Source organism: Otolemur garnettii, unplaced genomic scaffold (assembly GCF_000181295.1).
Source record: "Otolemur garnettii isolate 467f Iridium unplaced genomic scaffold, OtoGar3 scaffold00022, whole genome shotgun sequence".
NCBI classification, from domain to species: domain Eukaryota; kingdom Metazoa; phylum Chordata; class Mammalia; order Primates; family Galagidae; genus Otolemur; species Otolemur garnettii.
The window spans coordinates 19,930,381-19,951,130 of NW_003852417.1; the positions used below are offsets into that span (position 1 = coordinate 19,930,381).

The 20,750-nt window shown below is 38.9% G+C and overlaps 1 protein-coding gene across 1 annotated transcript in view; it reads left to right on the forward strand.

Annotated features, from left to right (window-relative positions):
* The first annotated feature begins 3,507 nt into the window (after positions 1 to 3,507).
* CLIP4 (CAP-Gly domain containing linker protein family member 4) overlaps positions 3,508 to 20,750 on the forward strand; it is a 61,003-nt gene continuing 43,760 nt past the window's right edge. Inside the window, 5 exon segments of the mRNA XM_003787497.2 lie at positions 3,508 to 3,537; positions 8,915 to 9,062; positions 18,141 to 18,280; positions 19,049 to 19,142; positions 20,203 to 20,477. Of these exon segments, the coding sequence (XP_003787545.1) occupies positions 8,930 to 9,062; positions 18,141 to 18,280; positions 19,049 to 19,142; positions 20,203 to 20,477 (642 nt within the window). The 5' untranslated portion in view covers positions 3,508 to 3,537; positions 8,915 to 8,929.

Genomic DNA, 20,750 nt, shown 5'->3' on the forward strand with positions numbered 1-20,750 from the left:
CAGCAGTGCATGAGGAGTCCCATTTCCCCATATGTTTTGTCAATAGTTGGGATTATCTTTCTTTTTTAAAAATTTCAGATTAATATGAGGGTACACATGACCAGGTTACAATGGTCGCATTTGTTAGATAAAGTCCCTGCTACACTTGTGTCTTGCACCCAGGAGGAAGCGGGCCACATATTCTTACATCGTCCCCATTAGGTGGGAGCACACCAATCCCCCGCCCTCCTCTCTCTTCCTCCCAACTTGAATTGAGTTTTTCTCTTGTGTAGGCATGTATTAGATCATCTACTGGTTTCATCCTAGTATTGAGTATATTGGATATTTGCTTTTCCATTCATGTGATACTTTGCTAAGAAGAATGTGTTCCAGCTCCATCCAGGTTAAAACAAAAGATGTTAAGGCTCCATCTTTTTTGTGGCTGAATAGTATTCTGACAGCTGGTGTCTTTCATGGTCCTTTTTTTTTTTTTTTTTTTTTAAAGACTTCTTTCTAAAAGATTTACTGGTTTCTTTTTTGGAAGTTTTAACATAAAAGATATTTTCTTTTTTTAAGTTAAATAATAGCTGTGTACATTAATGTAATCATGGGTTACAGTGTGCTGTTTTCATATGCAATTTGAAATATTTTCATCACACTGGTTAACATAGCCTTCGTGTCATTTTCTTATTAGTTAGTTATTGTGTTAAGATGTTTAGCCTTTTGTTGCTTTCTACACCCACAATGTGGAAACAACATATGTAGATAATGCAAAATAGTGGATCAACATAGGCCTTCAGATCAGAAAGACACAGGTTTGAATCTTATTTCTGCCCCTGGGTACCCGTAGTAAGTTACTGCCTTCTGGAGTCTGTTTCTTCATTTGTAAAGTGAAAACAAGTAAGATTCCATAAGTAAACTGCCTTATGGCAGTCAGTTGGTGCGTTATACCCTTCCCCATATGGTAATGTTGACCACAGATGCTGATCACCTCCCGGCACTGGTGTTGATTGCCACATCATTCAGGAGCCTTGTGCCTGCAGATGGAATTGAATCTCAACAGCCACAGCTGGTCCTGTTCCCATGTGTCTTCCCACTCCAATGGATAGTTCAAGTTCTGGGCCTGTATCATTGTCCGGTCTCTCTCTTGTATGGCACATGTGGTTTTCCAGGAAGCGTGACTTTAGTGTGTGCTTATATTCTTGATGATGGTCTAGAAGGGAGTAATTTCACTTTTTAAAACAAAGGCAACTAGGTGACTATGAGACTATCTCGCTCTCGCTGATGGCTCCGTAATTGTGGGAATTTGTATACGTGCTGCGTGGTGTTTGGGTGTAGCAGAAAAAGCCAGTGGCCTGGCTGGTTCTCATAGAGATCTTTGTTATAGCTAAGAACGACTCAGCTAACCACACCTTGTCACTTAATAAGAGTAGTATCTCAGAGGGATAATTTGAGTCAGCAATAAAAGTGAGCTGTATACCTGTGCAAACCTCACCAATAGCTCCTTCTGTTACCCTTAGATTTTTATGAGTATCTGGGATTTAATGACAACAGGCCTCATTTACAGGTGCTTAAAGCCAACCTAGGGCAGATTGCATTCCTTCTTTTAACCAGTTGAAGAGGTAGGCAGATGGACTGGAAGAGAGTGTGATAAAAGCTGGGGAAGGGAGGTGGAGTCCTCTCAGGGAGGAGGAAGCATCCCTGAGAAGGCACGAAGGTGCTGAGCCTGCAGGGACAGAGAAACTGGCAGCTGACCAGGGACGTGGGATGGCCATGGTATTTAAATGTTGCATAAATATCGTGGGCTTTAGTTGACAGTGAGCCCCACCGGATCCAACAATGTGATGTGACTGCTGCACACAACTATTTTGGTATTTTGAGCTTTGTTAACACAATCATAGGACCTAGAAAGAGGTGGCAGTCTCTCCTCTCTGCGCTTGACAGCCACCCATTCGTTCCTGAGAATCACATTTATGAGAGCTCTAGAGAAGCTGGAATGCATCCTAAAGAGTCCCCCCAAAGGCTGGTGAGTCATTCTGTAACTGTGTCATTTAAGAAGCAGCCTCCACGGACACACATGCTTGTCCTGGATACCTTAAATTGGAGTCATACTAGATCTGAGAGTCCCCAGGGTAGAAACAGAATCCAATAAGGAGATGCAGGGACTGGGATTTTAGCTCTCACTGGTAGAAAGAAATTTTCCAAAAGCTGGTCAAGGATAAAATGGCTGCCTTTAAAGTTGGTGAATTTCTTACTACAGGTTTATACTCCAGGTGAGTTTTTTACTACCGTCACTTGGTGGTAGGATATTGTAAGGAGGATTCGAGCAACTGGAATGGGGTCTTTTTCTAGTTCCTGGAATCAGATTCTTCGGCTTGCGGTGCGCACTTACCTCTGCTCCTGCAGGTGCTGGCAGACATTCACTCAACATGTTCCTGCCCCGCACCGTGAGAGGTGAACACGGAAGTCCACTGTAGTGGCAGTGCAGGCCTCAGAGGTGCTACGCGGTGTAACACTATTGACTCTGTGCTCCAATACCTCCGTCTTGTTCTCATTAGGTTTCTTCATCAAGAGAACTCATTAAGTGTCAAGTCACGCTTTTCCACCAGGTGACTGAGAGCCAGGATGTCAGAGTTCATGTCTGCTAGGCGTCACAGTTTTACCACTGTCCCGCTGTTTTTGGATTCTGGGGAGATGGAGAGGGGGATCCAACGAGAAGGTGAGGAGGGAGCCAAGTCATAGGGGAGGAGAACCGGACTGCTCACTCCTCCTCTCTGCCTTCGCTGACACTTTTGGTTGCGCAATTGCTGAACAAGGGGATAGCACTGCCAAGGCCTTTGCGACAGGACTTGCACTCAGGTAGGTGACTGAAGGATGTGTCTACTCTAGGGCATGCATGGCCCGACGGGGGGAGCCCAGAAAGGGTAACACGTGGTTCCCATCCCGACGGAGCGCTTCTAGTCCGGCATGCTAGACAGAGCAGACTGGGCCAGCCAAGGGCTTTGAGGAGGTGGGTACGCACAGACTGTCAGGGGCTGCAGGTGGTCCTCAATCATTGCCCGGGGCCAGGAGGGCTTTCCCCGAGAGCCGGCCTCGCCTCGGCTGCGGTGGAAATGTCATCGTGGCGCCTCCGCGCTGCAGTACTCTAGGAGCGCCCTCCGACTGGGCTCCGGTCCAGGCCGCCGCGACACCGTGCGCTGCCAACCTTCCGCCAGGCGCGGGGCGCAGGGGCGCGGGCGGAGGCGAACGGGCGCAGGCGCGCGCTCCCCGCCCTCCGTCCCCGACTCCCCGGCGCGTGCGCGGGGCCGAGGCCGAGGCCTGCGCGCAACCCGGGCTCCTGCACTGCGCGCGCGCACCGACCTCGCGTGGGGCCCGGCTCCGGTGCGCGCGGCGCGGAAGCGGCAGGCGGGAGGGGCCCCGGCAAGGTCGGCAGCGGCGCGGCGGGAGGCTCCGCTGCTGCCCTCGGAGACAGCGCCAGCTGGGGAGCGCGCCGCCCGGCCTTTCCTCCGCGACCCCGCGCCCCTAGCCCGCCGCCCCGAGAGGACCCGGAGGAGGCAGGTGGGGCGGGGGCGCGCGGGTCCCCCGGGCCAGGGCGGGCGGACCGCGGGGTTGGGGCCTAAGGGGCAGTTGGCGGTTCGGGAGGGCCCTGCGGAGGCGCTGGGGGCTCTGGAGTCCCCCTGGGCGCTGGTGTCGCCGGCAGCGCGGAGGCCTCCCGAGGGCGGCACGGCCCTCCCGGTGGGGATGTGGCTTGCCGGGTTCCGTTGCTGACGGACGGTCTGACTTTTGGATGAGATGCCACGAGGTGTGCGGGACCGACAGGACCCGGCGGCGGAGCTGGCTTCTGGCCCGCGCTCTGCCGCTTCCGCTGCAGGTGCCCTGGGGGTCCCGCCCGCCTGCAGTGCTGTGCTGCGCGCCGTGCCCTGTCCGCGGTCATTTCCCTGCCACCTGCCTCTTCACCGTTCTCACTAGTCTCCCCTAGTTTGTTACATTGTTGAGAAACCTCTTCCTAGTGGGTATTCAGCGCTAAACCAAATGACCGTCCTTCCTGTCCTTTGCTACCCGGAGACTCCCTAATTCTGTATTAGCCATAATGGTAAGGGAAGTTAGGCACTTGAGCGGAGACCGGTCCTAAACAGTCCCGTTTTAGGATTAGGTCCGTGGGTTTAGAATTAATTTAGCGTTCTTTGAATTACATGTCAGGTGGTTCACGTCTGCTGGAGACTGTATAGGCCACATGGATTTGAAGGCTGTTGGCACAGTGTTTTCATATGTATCTTATGGGATAATAACTTGCTATATGTTCCAGGCTAGACTGGTTCTTCACAATTTAAAGTAAATCATCTACATGGCAGAAGATCAGGTGGGGCAGGACAACTGTAGAGGGAAAGCAGAGAGTTGATAATGACAGAATTCCAACTTCCTACATTTTCATGTTCCAGAACCGTTTTATTTTGCTGTCGTACATATGATGCATTTTTTAAATGCTTTCATTTGATATGGACCACCTGGACTGCAAGACTGAATCTGGAAATGCATAAATTGTGTTTATTTCTATTTTGTGGGATATTTAGCACACGGTTTACTATTTGTAGGATTTATTTCAGACATTTTGGATTTACTGGATACAATCTTAACCAGCAATCCCTTTAAAAAAAAAGCGATATTTTATATGTTGTCTTTTTATTGCTTGTAACAATTCCAGTTTGAAACATGTTTGAAATTAGTGGTCTTGAGGTTATAAAAGCAGCTCCACTCTTTCGCTCTGTATAAATCTTCAAACATCTGGTCTTGTTCCCTTGTTAATTATTTTTAATTAACTGTGCTGCTTATGGGCTTACTTGAGTGTTAGCTTTTGTTTCTTGTTTCACACATCTGTGTATTATTATCTGAAGAATGAGCAGTGCAGTTCTCCTTTAGTGCTGTTCAGTAGAATTTTCTGAGACGGGAGAAGTGTTTGTTTTGCATTGTACAATGTGGTAGCACTAGCCACTTACAGCTTTTGAGAGCTTGAGTGGGGTTGGAGCAAGGGAAGAACTGATTTTTCTTTTTCATCTTTTTTTCTGTTTTTTTTTTCTTTTTTTTTGAGACAGTCTTACTCTGTTGCCTAGGCTAGAGGGCCATGGTGTTAGCCTAGTTTACAGCAACCTCACACTCCTGGGTTCAAGGGATCCTTCTCCTTCAACCTGAGTAGCTGGGACTACAGGCACCCTCCCTGTCACCCGGCTAATTTTTCTATTTTTAGTACAGCTGGGTCTTGCTCTTGCTCAGGCTGGTCTCAAACTCCTGAGCTCCAGTGATGCTCCTGCCTTGGCCTCCCATGGTGCTAGAATTACAGATTTGAGTCACGGTGCCTGGCCTAAGAATTGCATTTTTAATTTAGTTACATGCAGCTGATAGCTACCTGGTCAGACATCACAGCTTTTCATAATTGGTCCCCAGGAAGCCTTTACTGACCCTCTTGAGTCTGTATAGGGCCCTGCTCTCCTTAGTAAAGGCATTTATTACTATTGTACAATAGTTGTGGCTTGCTTCTAGAAATCCACTCCTAGACTGTACTCTAATGAGATTTCTGTGTCTGTGTGTTTTGTTTTTTACCTTTGCTATGCCCAGCTTAGGACTTAGTAACATTCAGTATTTGTTGGATGCGTAAATGAACGTTTTGAGGGCAGGTGTCTTACCTTTTATATCCTCTCTAGGGCCTCCCGCTAAGTTCCAATACTGTAAATACCTACTTAGTAATTGAACAGATGTTACATAGGTAGCAAATAAAAAGATCATTGGAGATATGCTTTAAATGCTTATTTGGTTATGTTACTTCATTTGGAATATCATAAAAATGAGACTCATGACAGAGTCTCAGGAAGAATGAAAGTGTGTCATGATTCCAACTGACGCGGATACAGCTTGAGTCTCCTAGCTGTGCTCTTAGGGTCTCTGCTGCTGCTCTTGAATCCTATCTCAGATAAATCCAAAGGGTCCTTTTGGCCTCAGTGAAGCTCTAAACCACTCTGAAGACATCATCGAACAGCCCCGCTTACTGCTGCTCTGTGTTAAGGCAAGGACCAGAGATCCTTGAAAAACCATGAGATACTGAAAGCCGTGTTACAAGACACTTTTGCTCAGAGCTAACTTGGGGTGGTAGAGTAGGATGGAATTTCTATTTAAATCAAAGTTTGGGGAATTTGATCCCAGCTGTTAAGTATCATGGGCATCTGTTCTGTACATAGTTAATTAGGACTGACTTTTTAGGTTAGGGTTACTTTATATAATCAGTTATCACCTGTTAAACACAGTAGGATTTGGAATAAAAGTTTTAACTCAGAGAAGTATACCTCTACATTCGACCAAGATTCTAGGTTTCATCCATTTTCAGATCTAGAAATTGCTTTTAGGGAATGATTCTGAGACCATATGTAAATTTATAGAGGTGTATGGTTTTCTTTGGTGGATAAATGGTAGAATATTTGGGTTTTCATGAAGGAAAGGAAAATGGGAAAAGAGAACAATGCACCGAAGACAAAATACAGTGTTCACTACATTGATCAGGTGGTGTGGTAGCTTCTCTGGACTTGAAGTATAATAATGAAGTTGGTTACATCTTGTTGCATGAATTATCTTTCCACCTTGAGTCTCGGATTTGACTATTTGTTAACTATGTATAAGACACTATTCTAGCTCCTATGGTAAATGGTAGTTGGGTAAGATACATTTTTTATCTTTAACTCTTGATAGTGTATGAGGAAATCAAAGATGCTCTGGGGATCACTTAAAAAAATTTTTTTTGACCTACCCTTTGAAAGGGAGGTCACTTTGTTATTCCTTTTAACTGACTCAGAAAGATAACCATTTAATCACTTTGCTGAAGACTTAACAGTATAAAAACCATCTGAATCCCAAAGTGTGATGTTAGTCCGATTAGTCTTCCTAAAACAGCTTTAATGATGCCATTCCCTTTTTTAAAAATAGTAGTTTCCAAGTGCCCATGGAATTAAGTGGCTTGGTCTTTGGTCAGGTGTTTAAGAACTCTGCAGTAGCTGGAACTAACCATTACAGCTTCGCCTCTATTTTCTTAGCCGTACCCCAACTTTCAGCCTGCTGTTCCTGTAATATGCTCCCCTTTGAAATTTCTACCCCAGTCTCTGCCTACCCATCTTTCAAGAGTCATCTCAGGTGATACCTTCATCACTGTACCGTTTATGATTCTTAGAAGCTTCCATAGCACATGTTCCTGGTACTTATGTGATGGAACGTATCCCATTTTCTCTCATTATCTATAGTTATTAGTGATATTTTATTCACCCTGGTAGATTATTAGCCACTTAACAAGCATGGACCATCTGTTTCTCTTTTTTAGTCTCTGAAACATCTAGAATAGTGCCTTTTATGTAGTGGCTCCCTAATAGACAATTTTAAAGTTTTATTTATGTTCCTCAATTTAAAAAGAAGCCTCATACCCTTTGAAGAATATTTACCCAAGTTTCCTGCCAAGAAGGTAGAGACCAGCAAGTACAAATCCTGGGTTAGGGAGGAACTACAGTGTTGAAGGAGGGCTGTCTTTGTGGTATGCTGGACTGTTGGGAATTGATAGTATTTGAGGAAGATCATCACCACTCCTTGACCTTGTCATTTTACTACGTGTGTGGCAAGGTTAATGTCAAAATGATTCAGAATATTGGGTGGCAAGTAATCTTTGCATCTAAGAAAATTTGAATACCTGTAGGTTAGTAACAACTGGAGTAGATTATTTAATATATAAATCACATCACTATAAATGTATACTTTTTGAGAAAAAAGAGAACGTCCTACTCTTTATCAATTACATGAATATTTAGAAAATATATGTATCAAGTTAGGAAGAAATCAGTTCGGAAAAGTGACTTTGTTTCTTGGAGTGGGGTGGTGACGGTAAAGACAAGTTAGATCTAGAACTGGTTAAGCCAGTATCAACAGAGCACACATTGAGTACTATCTAGTATGGCGTTATCTACTACTAAAGTAAGCTGCCAGTTAATAACTAGTTTTTACTTTATTCTTTCTGCTGCAGTAGTCTAAAATCATTTTTTATCTGGTTTTATAATACGATTTTCTGCTTATATTTAAAGCAGAGGGTTTCAGTGGTATCTCAGATTTTAAAGATCCGATGCAATTGGAAGGTTTTTAGCTTCCCAGTTCAGTTTTACTTAGCAAGCATTTTCTGCACTTTCCACATAATTTCTGAGCTGTAGGCTGGGGGGTGTAGCACACGTCTAATTGAGAGCAAATTTATTCTAAACACGTTTTCTGGGAAAAAGAGGTCGTAAAAGCCACATGGTTTAAAAGGCATGGCCTTTCATCTTCTGCTGGGATAAAACAGACCCTTGCAGATTGTTAAGTGTACAATCTCAGTATGCTCTTGAATTTGTAAGAGCAACGCAATTAATTTTTGGTAAAGTTTTCTTGGCTATCAGAAAATAATAGAAACATTTTCAGCTAGGTTATTTTCATATGATGAACTCACAGCCTGAGTTATTGGATGACAAATGATGTAAACTGTGTCAGCGTTGTGCGAAGTTGAAGATCCCTGTATGGGGGTAAACTTGCCCTTGTTCATTACCATGAGTAACAACAGGATGTCACCCGTTTAGAGCAGGTCATCTATGTTATTGGGAAATAAATGTTTTAACTTATGTTTTATTCCTGCTGAGTTTTGTCTAGAAAGATTACACGTGCTACGGACTGTAAGAGGCAGTGTAAAGCATGTTTTTTTTTTCTTTTTTAAAAACACCAGTTTGCTAAAAGGATTTTTTTTTTACTTTTGCAAAAGAGATTCTTGAAGGTTAAAGTTGAAAATGTCAGTAGTTTGGACATTAAGGAACGTTAATGTTTTTTGTGATTGAGACGATCATTCTATGTTGCATACATATAACATAGAAGCTCTTTTTCTTTCTTCCTGTAGGTGGCTTTCTAGAAGATGACCATAGAGGACCTGCCAGATTTTCCAGTGGAAGGAAATCCTTTGTTTGGAAGATACCCATTTTTATTTTCAGGTTCTGATACCCCTGTTATCTTTTCCATTTCTGCAGCTCCAATGCCTTCAGACTGTGGTACGTAAAGTAGTTGTACTTATGTTCTGTGAACTTGTAACTGGACTTCTGTATCGTGCCCTTTTTTCACTCAGAAGTTTTCCTAAAATGATTTTTTATGGTCTTTATAAAACGGCAAAGGTTCTCCTTTTTCAGAAATACAATTGCCCATTGCTTTTTCTGCTTCTTAAGCTAAATGCTTTATTTCTGCTGTCAGCATTTTTATTATGTTAAAATGTTCATTTTAAGAACCATGATGGATTTAGAGGATTTTATTTTTAGCATGCAGTTTAGATATCTAGCATTCTTCTGCTATTGATGTATTTATTTTGGTTAGATGTACTGACTTGCTAAAAAAGTCACGGACTTAGGGGAAGAGACCCTTCTCTGGAATGTGGAATGAGATTAGTTAATATTTAAATTGGTCCATTTAAATCTGCTGTGTAAAATGGTGATTTACAAGCATTCCACTTTTCATCTATTTCGACTTATTTCCCCAGGTAGTTGATAAATGAATAAAAGAAAACCAGGAGGAAATCTGATAGGACGTTACATTTCCAATTTAGAGTTTTCCAAGTAAAATATTTTTCACTACTTTAGGTTGTCTTTGGAGGTAGAGATAATATAGTTTTAAAATATTAGTAGATAAAGTTATTAGGTTGGATATGACTAAAAAGGAATTCCTATTCTAGTGCAGTAATTCCTTATCTTCAAGTAACCCTCCCTTTTTTTGTATTCAGATTCTGTAGCAGTTTCTATAGCAGTCATCAGAAGCATTACATAAAATCTGTACCTTAATCCTAGGAGTTATTTGCAGCTTTTATAAAAATAGACTGGGTTTATTTTCAGATATAACAAAATCAGTTATGCAGGGGAAACCTTGAACTAAAACACACTGTACCTTGCTTGTGACACTTCTCATTCTATCTGGAATTATAATTGTCTTTTTTTCCTTCTTAGACCTTAGCTCTTTGAGATAGAGTAGCAATCTTTTTTTTTTTGTCTCATAAAGGTGAATATGGTCATTTGTTGGTAATAGTTGCTCAATGTCTGTTGAATAAATATATTGAATGAAAGGTGATATTGGATATCGATTCCTTTGTATAGGGGAAATTAAACATTATCTGTCTTCTTGGCACTGCAGGTTCTATCTGTATGGACCCGTATCAGCTTTGCCTACTCTTTTCAGAGTCCCTGCTGGATAACATATGCTTCTTGCATATGTTCAATAATGGGAAACTAATGGGATAGTCAATTTATTGCTAAAAAGCTTTAGTTGTGATGAAATTATTTTTGTATATGAACTCAAAATTTGCTTTTCTGAAGCTTTAGCCAACTGATACTAGTTTGATATGTGGAACAAATCCTCCTTTATATGGGAGCCTTCAAATATTTCAAGATAAATTGAACATTTTTACTTAATCTGTGTTTCTTTAGATAAATTGAACATTTTTACTTAATCTGTGTTTCTTTAGATAAATTGAACATTTTTACTTAATCTGTGTTTCTTTAGACTGTACATTTTTGACCCTTCACCAGCTTATTGATTTAACAAACATATATTTATTCAACAAACATTGAGTGAGCAACTGTTACCAACAAATGACTATATTAGCTTGGAAGAGAAAAAAAAGATTGCTACTGTATCACAAAGAGCTACGATCTAGGAAAGGGTTTCTGGACCTTTGCATCTTAGTTGTTTTCTTGGTGTGCCGTGGTTGGTCTCCCCTTAAGAAATGGCACCATAATGGCATTTATTCAGCGAGTATTCACTGAGAGCCTCTGGTGTGCCAGGTGCTGTCCTGGATGCTGGGGTATCATGATGACCAAGTCAGACCTTCCAGTAGGGAGAACAAACAAACTGAAGAGCAGACAAAACAAAAACAGGTTGTAGGGAGTTGGGTGGTGCTGTGGGTGAGTTGGGCAGGGCAGTCATCTGGAGAATCAGAAGGAGCCAGTCATGAGAAGAGCCTGGGAAGAAGTGTTCTTGCAAGAAAAACAAACCATTAAAGGCAGAGTTGGGGGGAAACCTTGATACATCCTAAGAATTAGTGGAAGAGCTTAGTGGCGGAGTCACAAAGTGAATGAGGGAAAGAATGGGAGGAGGTGAAGCTGGAGAGTAAGGCAGGGGCCAGATCACACAGGGTCACTTAGGCTTTGGTAAGGAATTTGTGTGAGACAGAGTAATGAGATTAAAACCCAAACCCAGACCCAAACCCATCCCCACAGACCAGAGGCAGGCATGTCTGTGTGGACTCTCGAGCTGGTTACCCCTGTAAGACTGTACACTGTCCTGGTGCAAAGATTTTTGGAGTCCTTTCCTTTGAAATGCCTTCAGTGTCAGTTCACACAAAACACAATTACATATATTATAAATACCATAATATATTTTATTATTACTTTTGTTCAGGTGAATCATCTGTTACGTTTAAATAATCACTTAAAAATCTTATTTAGCTGCATATTGCCATGTCTAGCGTTCGTCCTTCCGTTATCGAGAACCAGATTTTCATGCGATGCTGTTTTCCTTCTGCCTGAAAGACTTCCTTTCTCATTTCTTACAGTCCAGGGCTGCCAGTGCTGAGTTTTTTCTGCTGTTTTATGTCTGAAAATGTCTTTATTTCACCTTCTTTTTTTGAAACATGTATTTACTGGGTTTAGAATTTTGGGGTTGGTAATTTTCTTTCAGTGCTTTAAAGATGTAACTTTACCCTCTTCCCACTTACACCGTTTCTGGTGAGAAGTTTGCTGTCATTTTTGTCTCTCTGTATGGGATGTGTCCTCTTTTCTTCCGGGGCACTTTTAAGGTTTATCTCTTTATTATTGGTTTTGAGCACTTTCACGATGATGTAATTAGATATAATTTTCTATAGGTTCTTGTGCTGATCTGTGGTTTTCAGTTTTCATTGTTTTGGGAAATTATTATTTCAGATATTTTTCCTGTTCCTCCCCCTTTCTAGAGATTGCAGTTAATGTGTAGGTCAGACCACTTGAAGTTGTCCTACAGCTCACTGACGCTTTTTTCCGTATTTTAAAAACTCTTTCTCTGTGCTTCATTTTGAATCGTTTCTATTGCTGTTTTCAAATTCATTCATCTTTTCTTCTGTGGTGTCTAATTAATTAGCTGCTGATCTCATCCAGTACACTTTTCATCTTATTCAGATGGTGTTTTCATTTTTAAAGTCTGATTTGGGTATTTTTGATGTCCGTGTCTCTAATCAGATTTTGAACATTTGGAATGTAATTATAGTGACTGTTTTAATGTCCTTGTCTATTAATTATAATATATGTATCAGCTCTAGGTCTGTTCTAATGTGTTGTTCTCCTGGTTATGAGTCATGTGCCTCTTTTTGGTATGCCTGGTAACATTTAATTGGATTATAGACATTGTGCATTTTACCTTGTTGGGTAGGCTGGATATTCTTGCATTTATGTAAACATTCTTGAACTTTGTTCTGGGATACAGAAACATGGAAATTTGATCTTTTGAGGTCTTTATCAATTTCATTTAGTGCTCTGTAATTTTTATTCTGCTTCATTTTGAGCTAGCAGCCTCCTAAATCTATCAGTTTTTTCCATTAGAGTTGTGAAGATTCTAACCCAGTCCAATAGTCTGATCTTAAAGTAATCAGAAATCTGTATATGTCAGAATCTTTTTCATAAATCATCTTATAATTTTATATCTTAGCTGCTTGTCAGAGCTTTCAGGAAAACATCAGAGTAAAATAATAACTTTCTAAAGATGACAAATGGCTTGAAATGGCCATAGATAAAGATTTGATGACAGTTCATTATAATGCAGTTGACAAGGAAATTTGGTTATTTCTATGGCAACATTTTAGGATAATAACTGGAATTATGACTGATAACATACTGGAACATATTAGATTTTTAGGAACTCTATGTGATTACTGAAACATTTATGCTGATAATATTCATACAGAAATAAAGAAGGTTCAGCATCACCTTTGATGATGCTTCCCATGCAATTTAACATATCCAGTTATCTTGATTAGTTTCACTTTTATTTGACAATGTTTCCCATGCAAGTAAGCATGATTAGTTTAAGATCTCTGACGTTAATCTGAGGTTAGTCTGAGGTCAGGAAGACTTCATCCAGAGTTCAACGTTTGGGAAGTTTGTCAAAACTCTTGAAAGATTTAAAATGTTTGCTTAAATAAGATCAGCAGTATTTAGCTATCCATTTTACCAAAGTGACAGAGATTTCAAAGGCAAATTACAGAAAGCCATATAGTTTTTAAAAAGACCAAAAAAACCTCGGCTCTTTAATAGAGAAGTTTAGGTAATCAAAGACCTGGCAAAGACAACATGAAATACAGGTATAGCATGCGAATTTAGGAATACAGGAAGTTATTTTGGCAAAATACAGAATCTTTATTTCCTGTGAAGACCACACAAACGTTATAGAAAAACCTTTCACAGTTGCCCATCAAAAGGAGACCAATATTTGCAGAAAATTTTGTCATTTTAACACAAAGAGCTCAAATGCCAGTTTTGCATCACTTTGATATTACTGACAATAAATTCATTCAACTTTAACCAGCGTAACCATGCAAAATTCTCTCTCCCTCTTAGCAACTTTATATAGCCATTTAGCTTTTGTCCTTTATTTTTTTCGTCAGCAAAAAAACTACATCTTCATACCTCATACCTTATCTTGACTGTCATACTAGCATTCTGTAGATTAGCAAATCTATGGATACACCATAATTTCTAGAAGCATATTTCCTCATAGAATACTTTTTCAGTGTAGCATAGGACATGTTTACTAACAGATCCAAATATCTTTTGTTCCTTTGCCCAAAAGTAGATAAACTTATGTTTAGCAATTAATTTTTTCAGTATTTATCTTCTATTATCTTATGGAATTACATCAATTTAATTCCCTTGTTTTTAACAACTGTGCTCGGATTACTCATGAAAATTTCATGAGACATTAAATAGCTAATGATCATCTTATTTTTTTGCCCAGAAATTTTGTAACATAGAGATAGCATGAGCTATTTATTTGCAATTCAGTTGTTTTTAACATGAACTCATTTGACTTAGTAAGCCTGGGCAGAATGAAAGTTGTATGACTGTATTATACTTAATGCTGACAACTTTTAAAAAACTAAACCAACAATATTTTTGTTTATAAAGATTGTTCAAGTCACATGAACTTGAAAAGCATTTGGTTTGGTTCCTATTTTCTTTTTCGTTCCTATTTTTGTAAGAGTTTTAAGAATAGTTAATTTACATAAGAACTTGTTTTTACTTATGTCTGTTAAACATACTTAAATATATATGAACATACAAATGTAGAGATCTGATAGCTTTTATTTCAACATTTTAGCTTTGTTTCAAGCACAGTAATAAATACAGAGCTTACCAGTATACAGAGCTTGCTATTTTATAAAAATTGTGCCTCTGGCATATGGAACAAGTCAAGGTTACCTACCTGCTCAGATGGCTAAAGCTTTTTACTAAAGATTTTCCATTTGCATGCTGTAAGGACTCTTAGTGAAGGTATTTTGAATCATTTTTGTTTTTAGAAGCTTCTGCATGCAAATCAAGAATATATTCCATTGTCTCTGAGAGGTTTAGGATCCACTTCAAGGTCACTCCCGAAAGGTAGAGTGAAGGTTCCCCAAAGTGGTCACTGCAGTTCCAGATTGTCTTTTGGAGAAGGCATCAAACCCTGATCCACAGTTGGTTTTGGACCATGTGGAACCCTTCTTTGCATTAGATTATTTAAGAGGTCTTAACTGTAGTGGGGTCCTATTTTTCAGCAGCTATTCTGAAACACAGGGAATCCCATGTTTCTCCCCTACCCCACTTTAAACAGTGTAGGATTACCTAGTGAGAATCTTCAACAAAGGTTACTCAACAAAATTGGAGAGCTCAACACACAGAGCTTGGATACAAAAGGTAACACCAGAGGTTGGGTGAGAAAGCATTGAGGACAGTGGGCTCTGTGGGTACCAAGACCTGGTTCCTCACTGGCCTCAGGGCTCATCAGGGATCTTCTGATCCCACTTCTGACACCAAAACTGTCCTGCCAAAAATCAGAAAGTTTTTCTTAATATAAATATTTTATTGTGTGAGGAGCAATAAAACTTCAAACAAGGAGACCTCAAGACCAAAAGTAGTAAGAAGCTTGTCTCTCTCTCTTTTTTTTTTTTTTTTTACAGTCTTATCTTTCATTTGTTTTTTAATTGTTGGGGATTCATCAAGGGTACAAAGATCCAGGTTACAGTAATTGCATTTGTCAAGCAAATCCCTCTTATAAATGTGTTCCTCCCCCAAGAGGTGTGCTAAACACCATGACCCCCACCCCCTTCTCTCCTTCCCTTTCTCTGCTTCCTCATTCCCCTACCCCCCACCATGTACTAGCATCAATTGTCCTCATATCAAAATTGAGTACATTGGATTCTTGCTTCTTTACTAAGAAGAATGTGTTCCACCTCCATCCAAGTTAGTACAAAAGATGTATAGTCTCCATCCTTTTTAGTGGCAGAATAATATTCCATGGTATACATATACCACAGCTTGTTAATCCATTCCTGGAGTAGTGGGCATTTAGGCTGTTTCCACATTTTGGCGATTGTAAATTGAGCTGCCATAAATACTCTAGTGCAAATGTCCTTATGATAAAAGGATTTGTTTTCTTCTGGGTAGATGCCCAGTAATGGGATTGTAGGATCAAATAGGAGGTCTAGTTTGAGTTCTTTGAGGATTCTCCATACTTCCTTCCAAAAAAGTTATATTAGTTTATAGTCCCATTCAGCAGAAAGTGTTCCCTTCTCTCCACATCCATGCCAGCATCTGCAGCTTTGAGACTTTGTGATGTCGGCCATTCTCACTGGGGTTAGGTAATGTCTAAGGGTGGTTTTGATTTGCATATCTCTAAAATTTAGGGACGATGAGCATTTTTTCATATGTTTGTTAGGCATTTGTCTGTCTCCTTTAGAGAAGGTCCTATTCATCTTTCTTGCTCATTGATAGGAGGGATTGTTGGCTCTTTTTATGATGCTTAGTTTTGAGTTCTCTGTAGATCCTAGTTATCAATCTCTTGTCTGATTCATAATATGCAAATATCTTTTCCCATTCTGATGACTGTTTGCTTTGGTTGTTGTCTCCTTAGCTGTACAAAAGCTATTCAGTTTAATTAAGTCCCATTCATTTATTTTTGTTGCTGTTGCAATTACCACTGAAGTCTACTTCATAAAGTCTTTTCCTAGGCCAATACCTTCAAGTGTTTTTCCCCCACTTTCTTCAAGGGTTTTTATTATTTTATGTCTTAGATTTAGATCTTTTATCCATCTTGAATTGGTTTGTTTTCATCATATGAGTGGCGAAAGGTGCTGGTCAAGTTTCAGTCTTTTTTATGTGGTTATCCAGTTCTCCCAGCACCACTTACTGAATAGAGGTTCTTTCCCCCAGTGTATGTTCTTGTCTGGTTCATCAAAGATTAGGTGGCTATAAGATGTTAGCTTCAGCTCATGGTTTTCTATTCGGTTCCATGTGTCTGTGTCTCTATTTTTGTGCCAATATCATGCTGTCTTACAAATAAGATGATGATAATGCGTATATAGTGTGAAACAGGAAGATCACGTAGTTTAATTCTTACTGGTTGGGGGAGTGGGTTAGTTAGGCCGTTGCTGATTTGCTACCACATGCTTAGTCATGTTGAAAAAGAAATAAAGCTCAAGCTTCATTTATAGTTTATGTAGGTATTTTGAGAAAGAGATCTTATACATTTTTCAAAGTTGGGTATGGGATGTTGGCTTAGAGGCAAAGGTTTGTCTTGTCCTTTATTTTGACTTTGATTTTTGCTTAATAGGTGCATTTTTTTTTTTTTTGTCTAAGATTTTGAATATTTTCTCCCTCCAGTTTAGTCTTTGTGATTTTCTCCTACTGGATTGCTGTTCTACTTTTCCACATACCCTTGTTTCTGTGCCTCTCCTTCCATGTTTTAGTTATACTGATTCTAAAAGTAAGAGTTATGTATATGTAATATAATTTTGGAAAATATATAAAAATACAATGAGGAAAATTTAAAAATAATGTCTCACTACTAGTATATGATATTATAGTCTGCCTGATAGTGAGTGATCACAGCAGGTAGTATATAGAAGAAAGACAACTTTGGAGGCAGACTTGGTTGTCTGTCTAGATTTGTCACTTATTAGCTGTGTGACTTTGAGCTAAAGCCTATTTATTTAGTCTGAGCTTTGGTTTCCTCATATGTAACATGAAAGTGATAATTTGCCAAGGTGCTTGTGAGGATTTTGTAAGGTATTAGTTAAATTTTAAATGCTTGGGAAAAGTTAATTCTCTAATATTTCCCTTATTGGATACTTTTGCTTTTAAAAAAATTCCCTACTTTTTTGATTGTTCAAGACAGTAGACTCTGATTATTTTTTTTCCTCTTGAAATGTTTTTCTTTTTTCCTTCATGAACCCATTATCTTTTATTCTCTAGTTATGGAATGATACTAACTTTTCTCTGAATCTTAGGAAAGAAAGAAGTTTTAGGAAAGATTTAGATCATGTGTTTAATTTTATTTAGGATTCCATATTTTTACTAAGACATGGGTAAAAAGTGGTGTTTACTTACTATAAAAATTAGGAAAATACAGAGAGGTAAAGAAGATCATTTAAAATTAATAAGCTTAACTAAACACTTAATATTTTGTCACATTACTTCTTTTATTGTATGTTTTAATTATAGATGTGAATCTCCTGTTCATAACATTTGTGTATTGAGTGGCAAAAATATTGACAAAATTTGACAAATGTTCTGTGCCTTAGAAATAGTAGTTGGAAAATTCAGGGTTTGAGATCTGTATACTCTCGTTTGGTTTCTTCTGAAATAAAATGTGGCATGATACATGGCATTATTGTGTCACAACCCGTGCTTCATAGTTTTTGATGATTCTGACTTTGGTTTTGAGCATTGCTCGAGATGAGCCTACCTTTACTAGCATCTAAAGATATATGTATCATTTGAACCTTGGCCTTGTTGTTTATTATTTGCAACTCATTTATTTGAAACTTTTAACAAATTTATTTATACCTTTTTTATTTAAAACAGAATTCTCTTTCTTTGATCCCAATGATGCATCATGCCAGGAAATTCTGTTTGATCCCAAAACTTCAGTCTCAGAATTATTTGCCATTTTAAGACAGTGGGTTCCTCAGGTCCAGCAAAACATTGACCTTATTGGAAACGAGGTAAGGAATTCTTAAGTTTTACGTTTTGCATTATTAGTATTGTTAATAGTATAGCTCCCCCCCCCAACCGAAAAAAAAGAAGAAGCCGAAAGAAAAAACCCTTAAGGTCCGAAGGTTAATTTTAATTGGAATCCCAAGGTCCTCCGGGGGCAAGGAAATGGGGCCAAAACTTCCCCCCCAAGGTCCGGGCCTTCCTAAAACCGGAAAACCGAAAATAGAAAACCCTGGGGGGAACAAAAAAAAGCAATTTTAAACAATTTCCTCCTTTAAAAAATAAAGCCGCAAAATTTTAAGCAATTCAAGAATTTTTTTTTTCATTTTATGACTTGATTATCATCATGGTCTATCAACTCTTATGGGACTAGATAAAGATCTTGGTAAAGATCTAGGCTTACATATAATTTTTGATTGAGGGAGGATTCCTTGACCAATATGTCGTCATGTTGTAGGAGGAAAGTGCATATGTGTTTTTCAAATATCATTACACCTATTAGGAAGATAATTCTGCTCACGGTTGAGAGGAACACATTTGGAGTGCCAGATTACTTTGGAATAATCTTGAAGAAGTTTTTCTAGTTTGGTAATGAGTTCCAATTTCATTATTGTTGAGTACAGGTTTAAAATTTACTCTCAAGAGAAGGCAGTTCTATACCTTCTACTGAGAACTAATTCAGATAAGATAGACTAAGTTGATTCTCGAGCTTTGGGTTGAAAATAATTGTTATTTCAGAAGTTAGGTTGTTACCATGTTTTTCTTGGCTTCTTTAGATTCTTAAGAGAGGTTGCAACGTGAATGATAGAGATGGATTGACAGACATGACCCTTTTACACTACACCTGCAAGTCTGGAGCCCATGGTATTGGTAAGTATATGGTAAATCTCTTAATTGCGTAGATCATCTATTATAGATATGTTTCTTCTTATATAATCAATGTTTATGGTGATTGAAGTCCCCAGATGATTGAAGATGTGAGGATTCACTTAGGTCTTTCCAAAACCCTTGTTCCCTTTTCTCAGGGTGTGTTATACCCTCTGGGTCCCTCTCAACTTTCCTGGAACAGGCTTCATGTCTGATTGCTTGGTAGGTAAGAGAGACTGATAACACCCTAAAATCTTTCTGAGGGTTTGCAACAAGGTTTGACAATCCAAAGTCAGCCTTCAGGCATCCTAGACCCCATTCTTTAGGCTTGTTTAAGATGTATTCCTACATATATAAAATATGTACATATTTTCCAAAGTCATTTTATCTTGTGCTTTATAGTTTTTATAACCTGCTCTCCTTGTTTCAATAGGTTGATACAGTGTTTCTTAAACTATTGATGGTGAAAGACTTTCCCCACCTTCTTTTTCTTTTTTTGCAGTCTATCATGGGCTAATAATTTTGTAAAATAAAATAAAAATGAATTTGTAATACAAGAATGAAATAAATACATAAAACATAAGCCCAAATATTTTTCAAAAGGCATGGAATTACATTTCAATTAATATAACCAGGAGGATAAAAGGGGGAGAATGTTACAGAGAGTATAAACGGATTATAGTTTGGGACAGGCAGGGGCCCACAGAATTCACTTGGTGAACCACACTGATGTGGTGCGTTGTATATATTGGTGGCTTCATGGTATTTCATTATATGGATGTCTCCATTTATTTAATTGATTTCTCATTATTGTACTTTAGGTTATTTCAGAATTATGTGCATAATCAACAGTACACGGATGAACATGTTTACAGATAAGTGTTTATCTGTATCCCTGAGTATGATTGTTTTATTAGAATGAATTCCTGAAAGTGAAAATTTTGAAGTGTAAGTGTATAGTTAGTATGTTTTTTGCTTTGGCTTTTAGAATGAGTTGGTATGTAGCCATCCATTGGAATTCAATATATTTACTGAAGATAAATAATTAAGGATTTTTTTTTAGGTGATATTGAGACTGCTGTAAAATTTGCAACTCAACTTATTGATCTGGGAGCAGATGTTAGTTTGCGGAGTCGCTGGACAAATATGAATGCTTTGCATTATGCTGCTTATTTTGATGTCCCAGAACTCATAAGAGTAATATTGAAAACATCAAAACCAAAAGGCAAGTATTATAAGATCACCATTAGATGTTATAAATTGAACACTTTAGTAGTGGCATAAAAATTGTAATTCAAGGAGATTTGTGCTAATAATCCATCTTATTTCATATGCCTTGTTACTCCCATTTTTTTTGAGAAAGTTTAAACTTTCTTTATTGAAGATTAATTACTATTCTTTCAAAAAAATCATCATATAAAAAGATATAAAATAAAAAAGTGTTCCCAGCATTTTCACATGTTTACAGGTCCCCCACTGTAACATGGATTGTATGTGTAATTAATTCACATGCTTTCTGATGCTTTGTCTTGTTACAGTATCCAGAAATAGAGCAATAAAGTCTTCTGAAGTAGGCATTGAAATAATAAAGACTTTATTTTAGATGGCTTT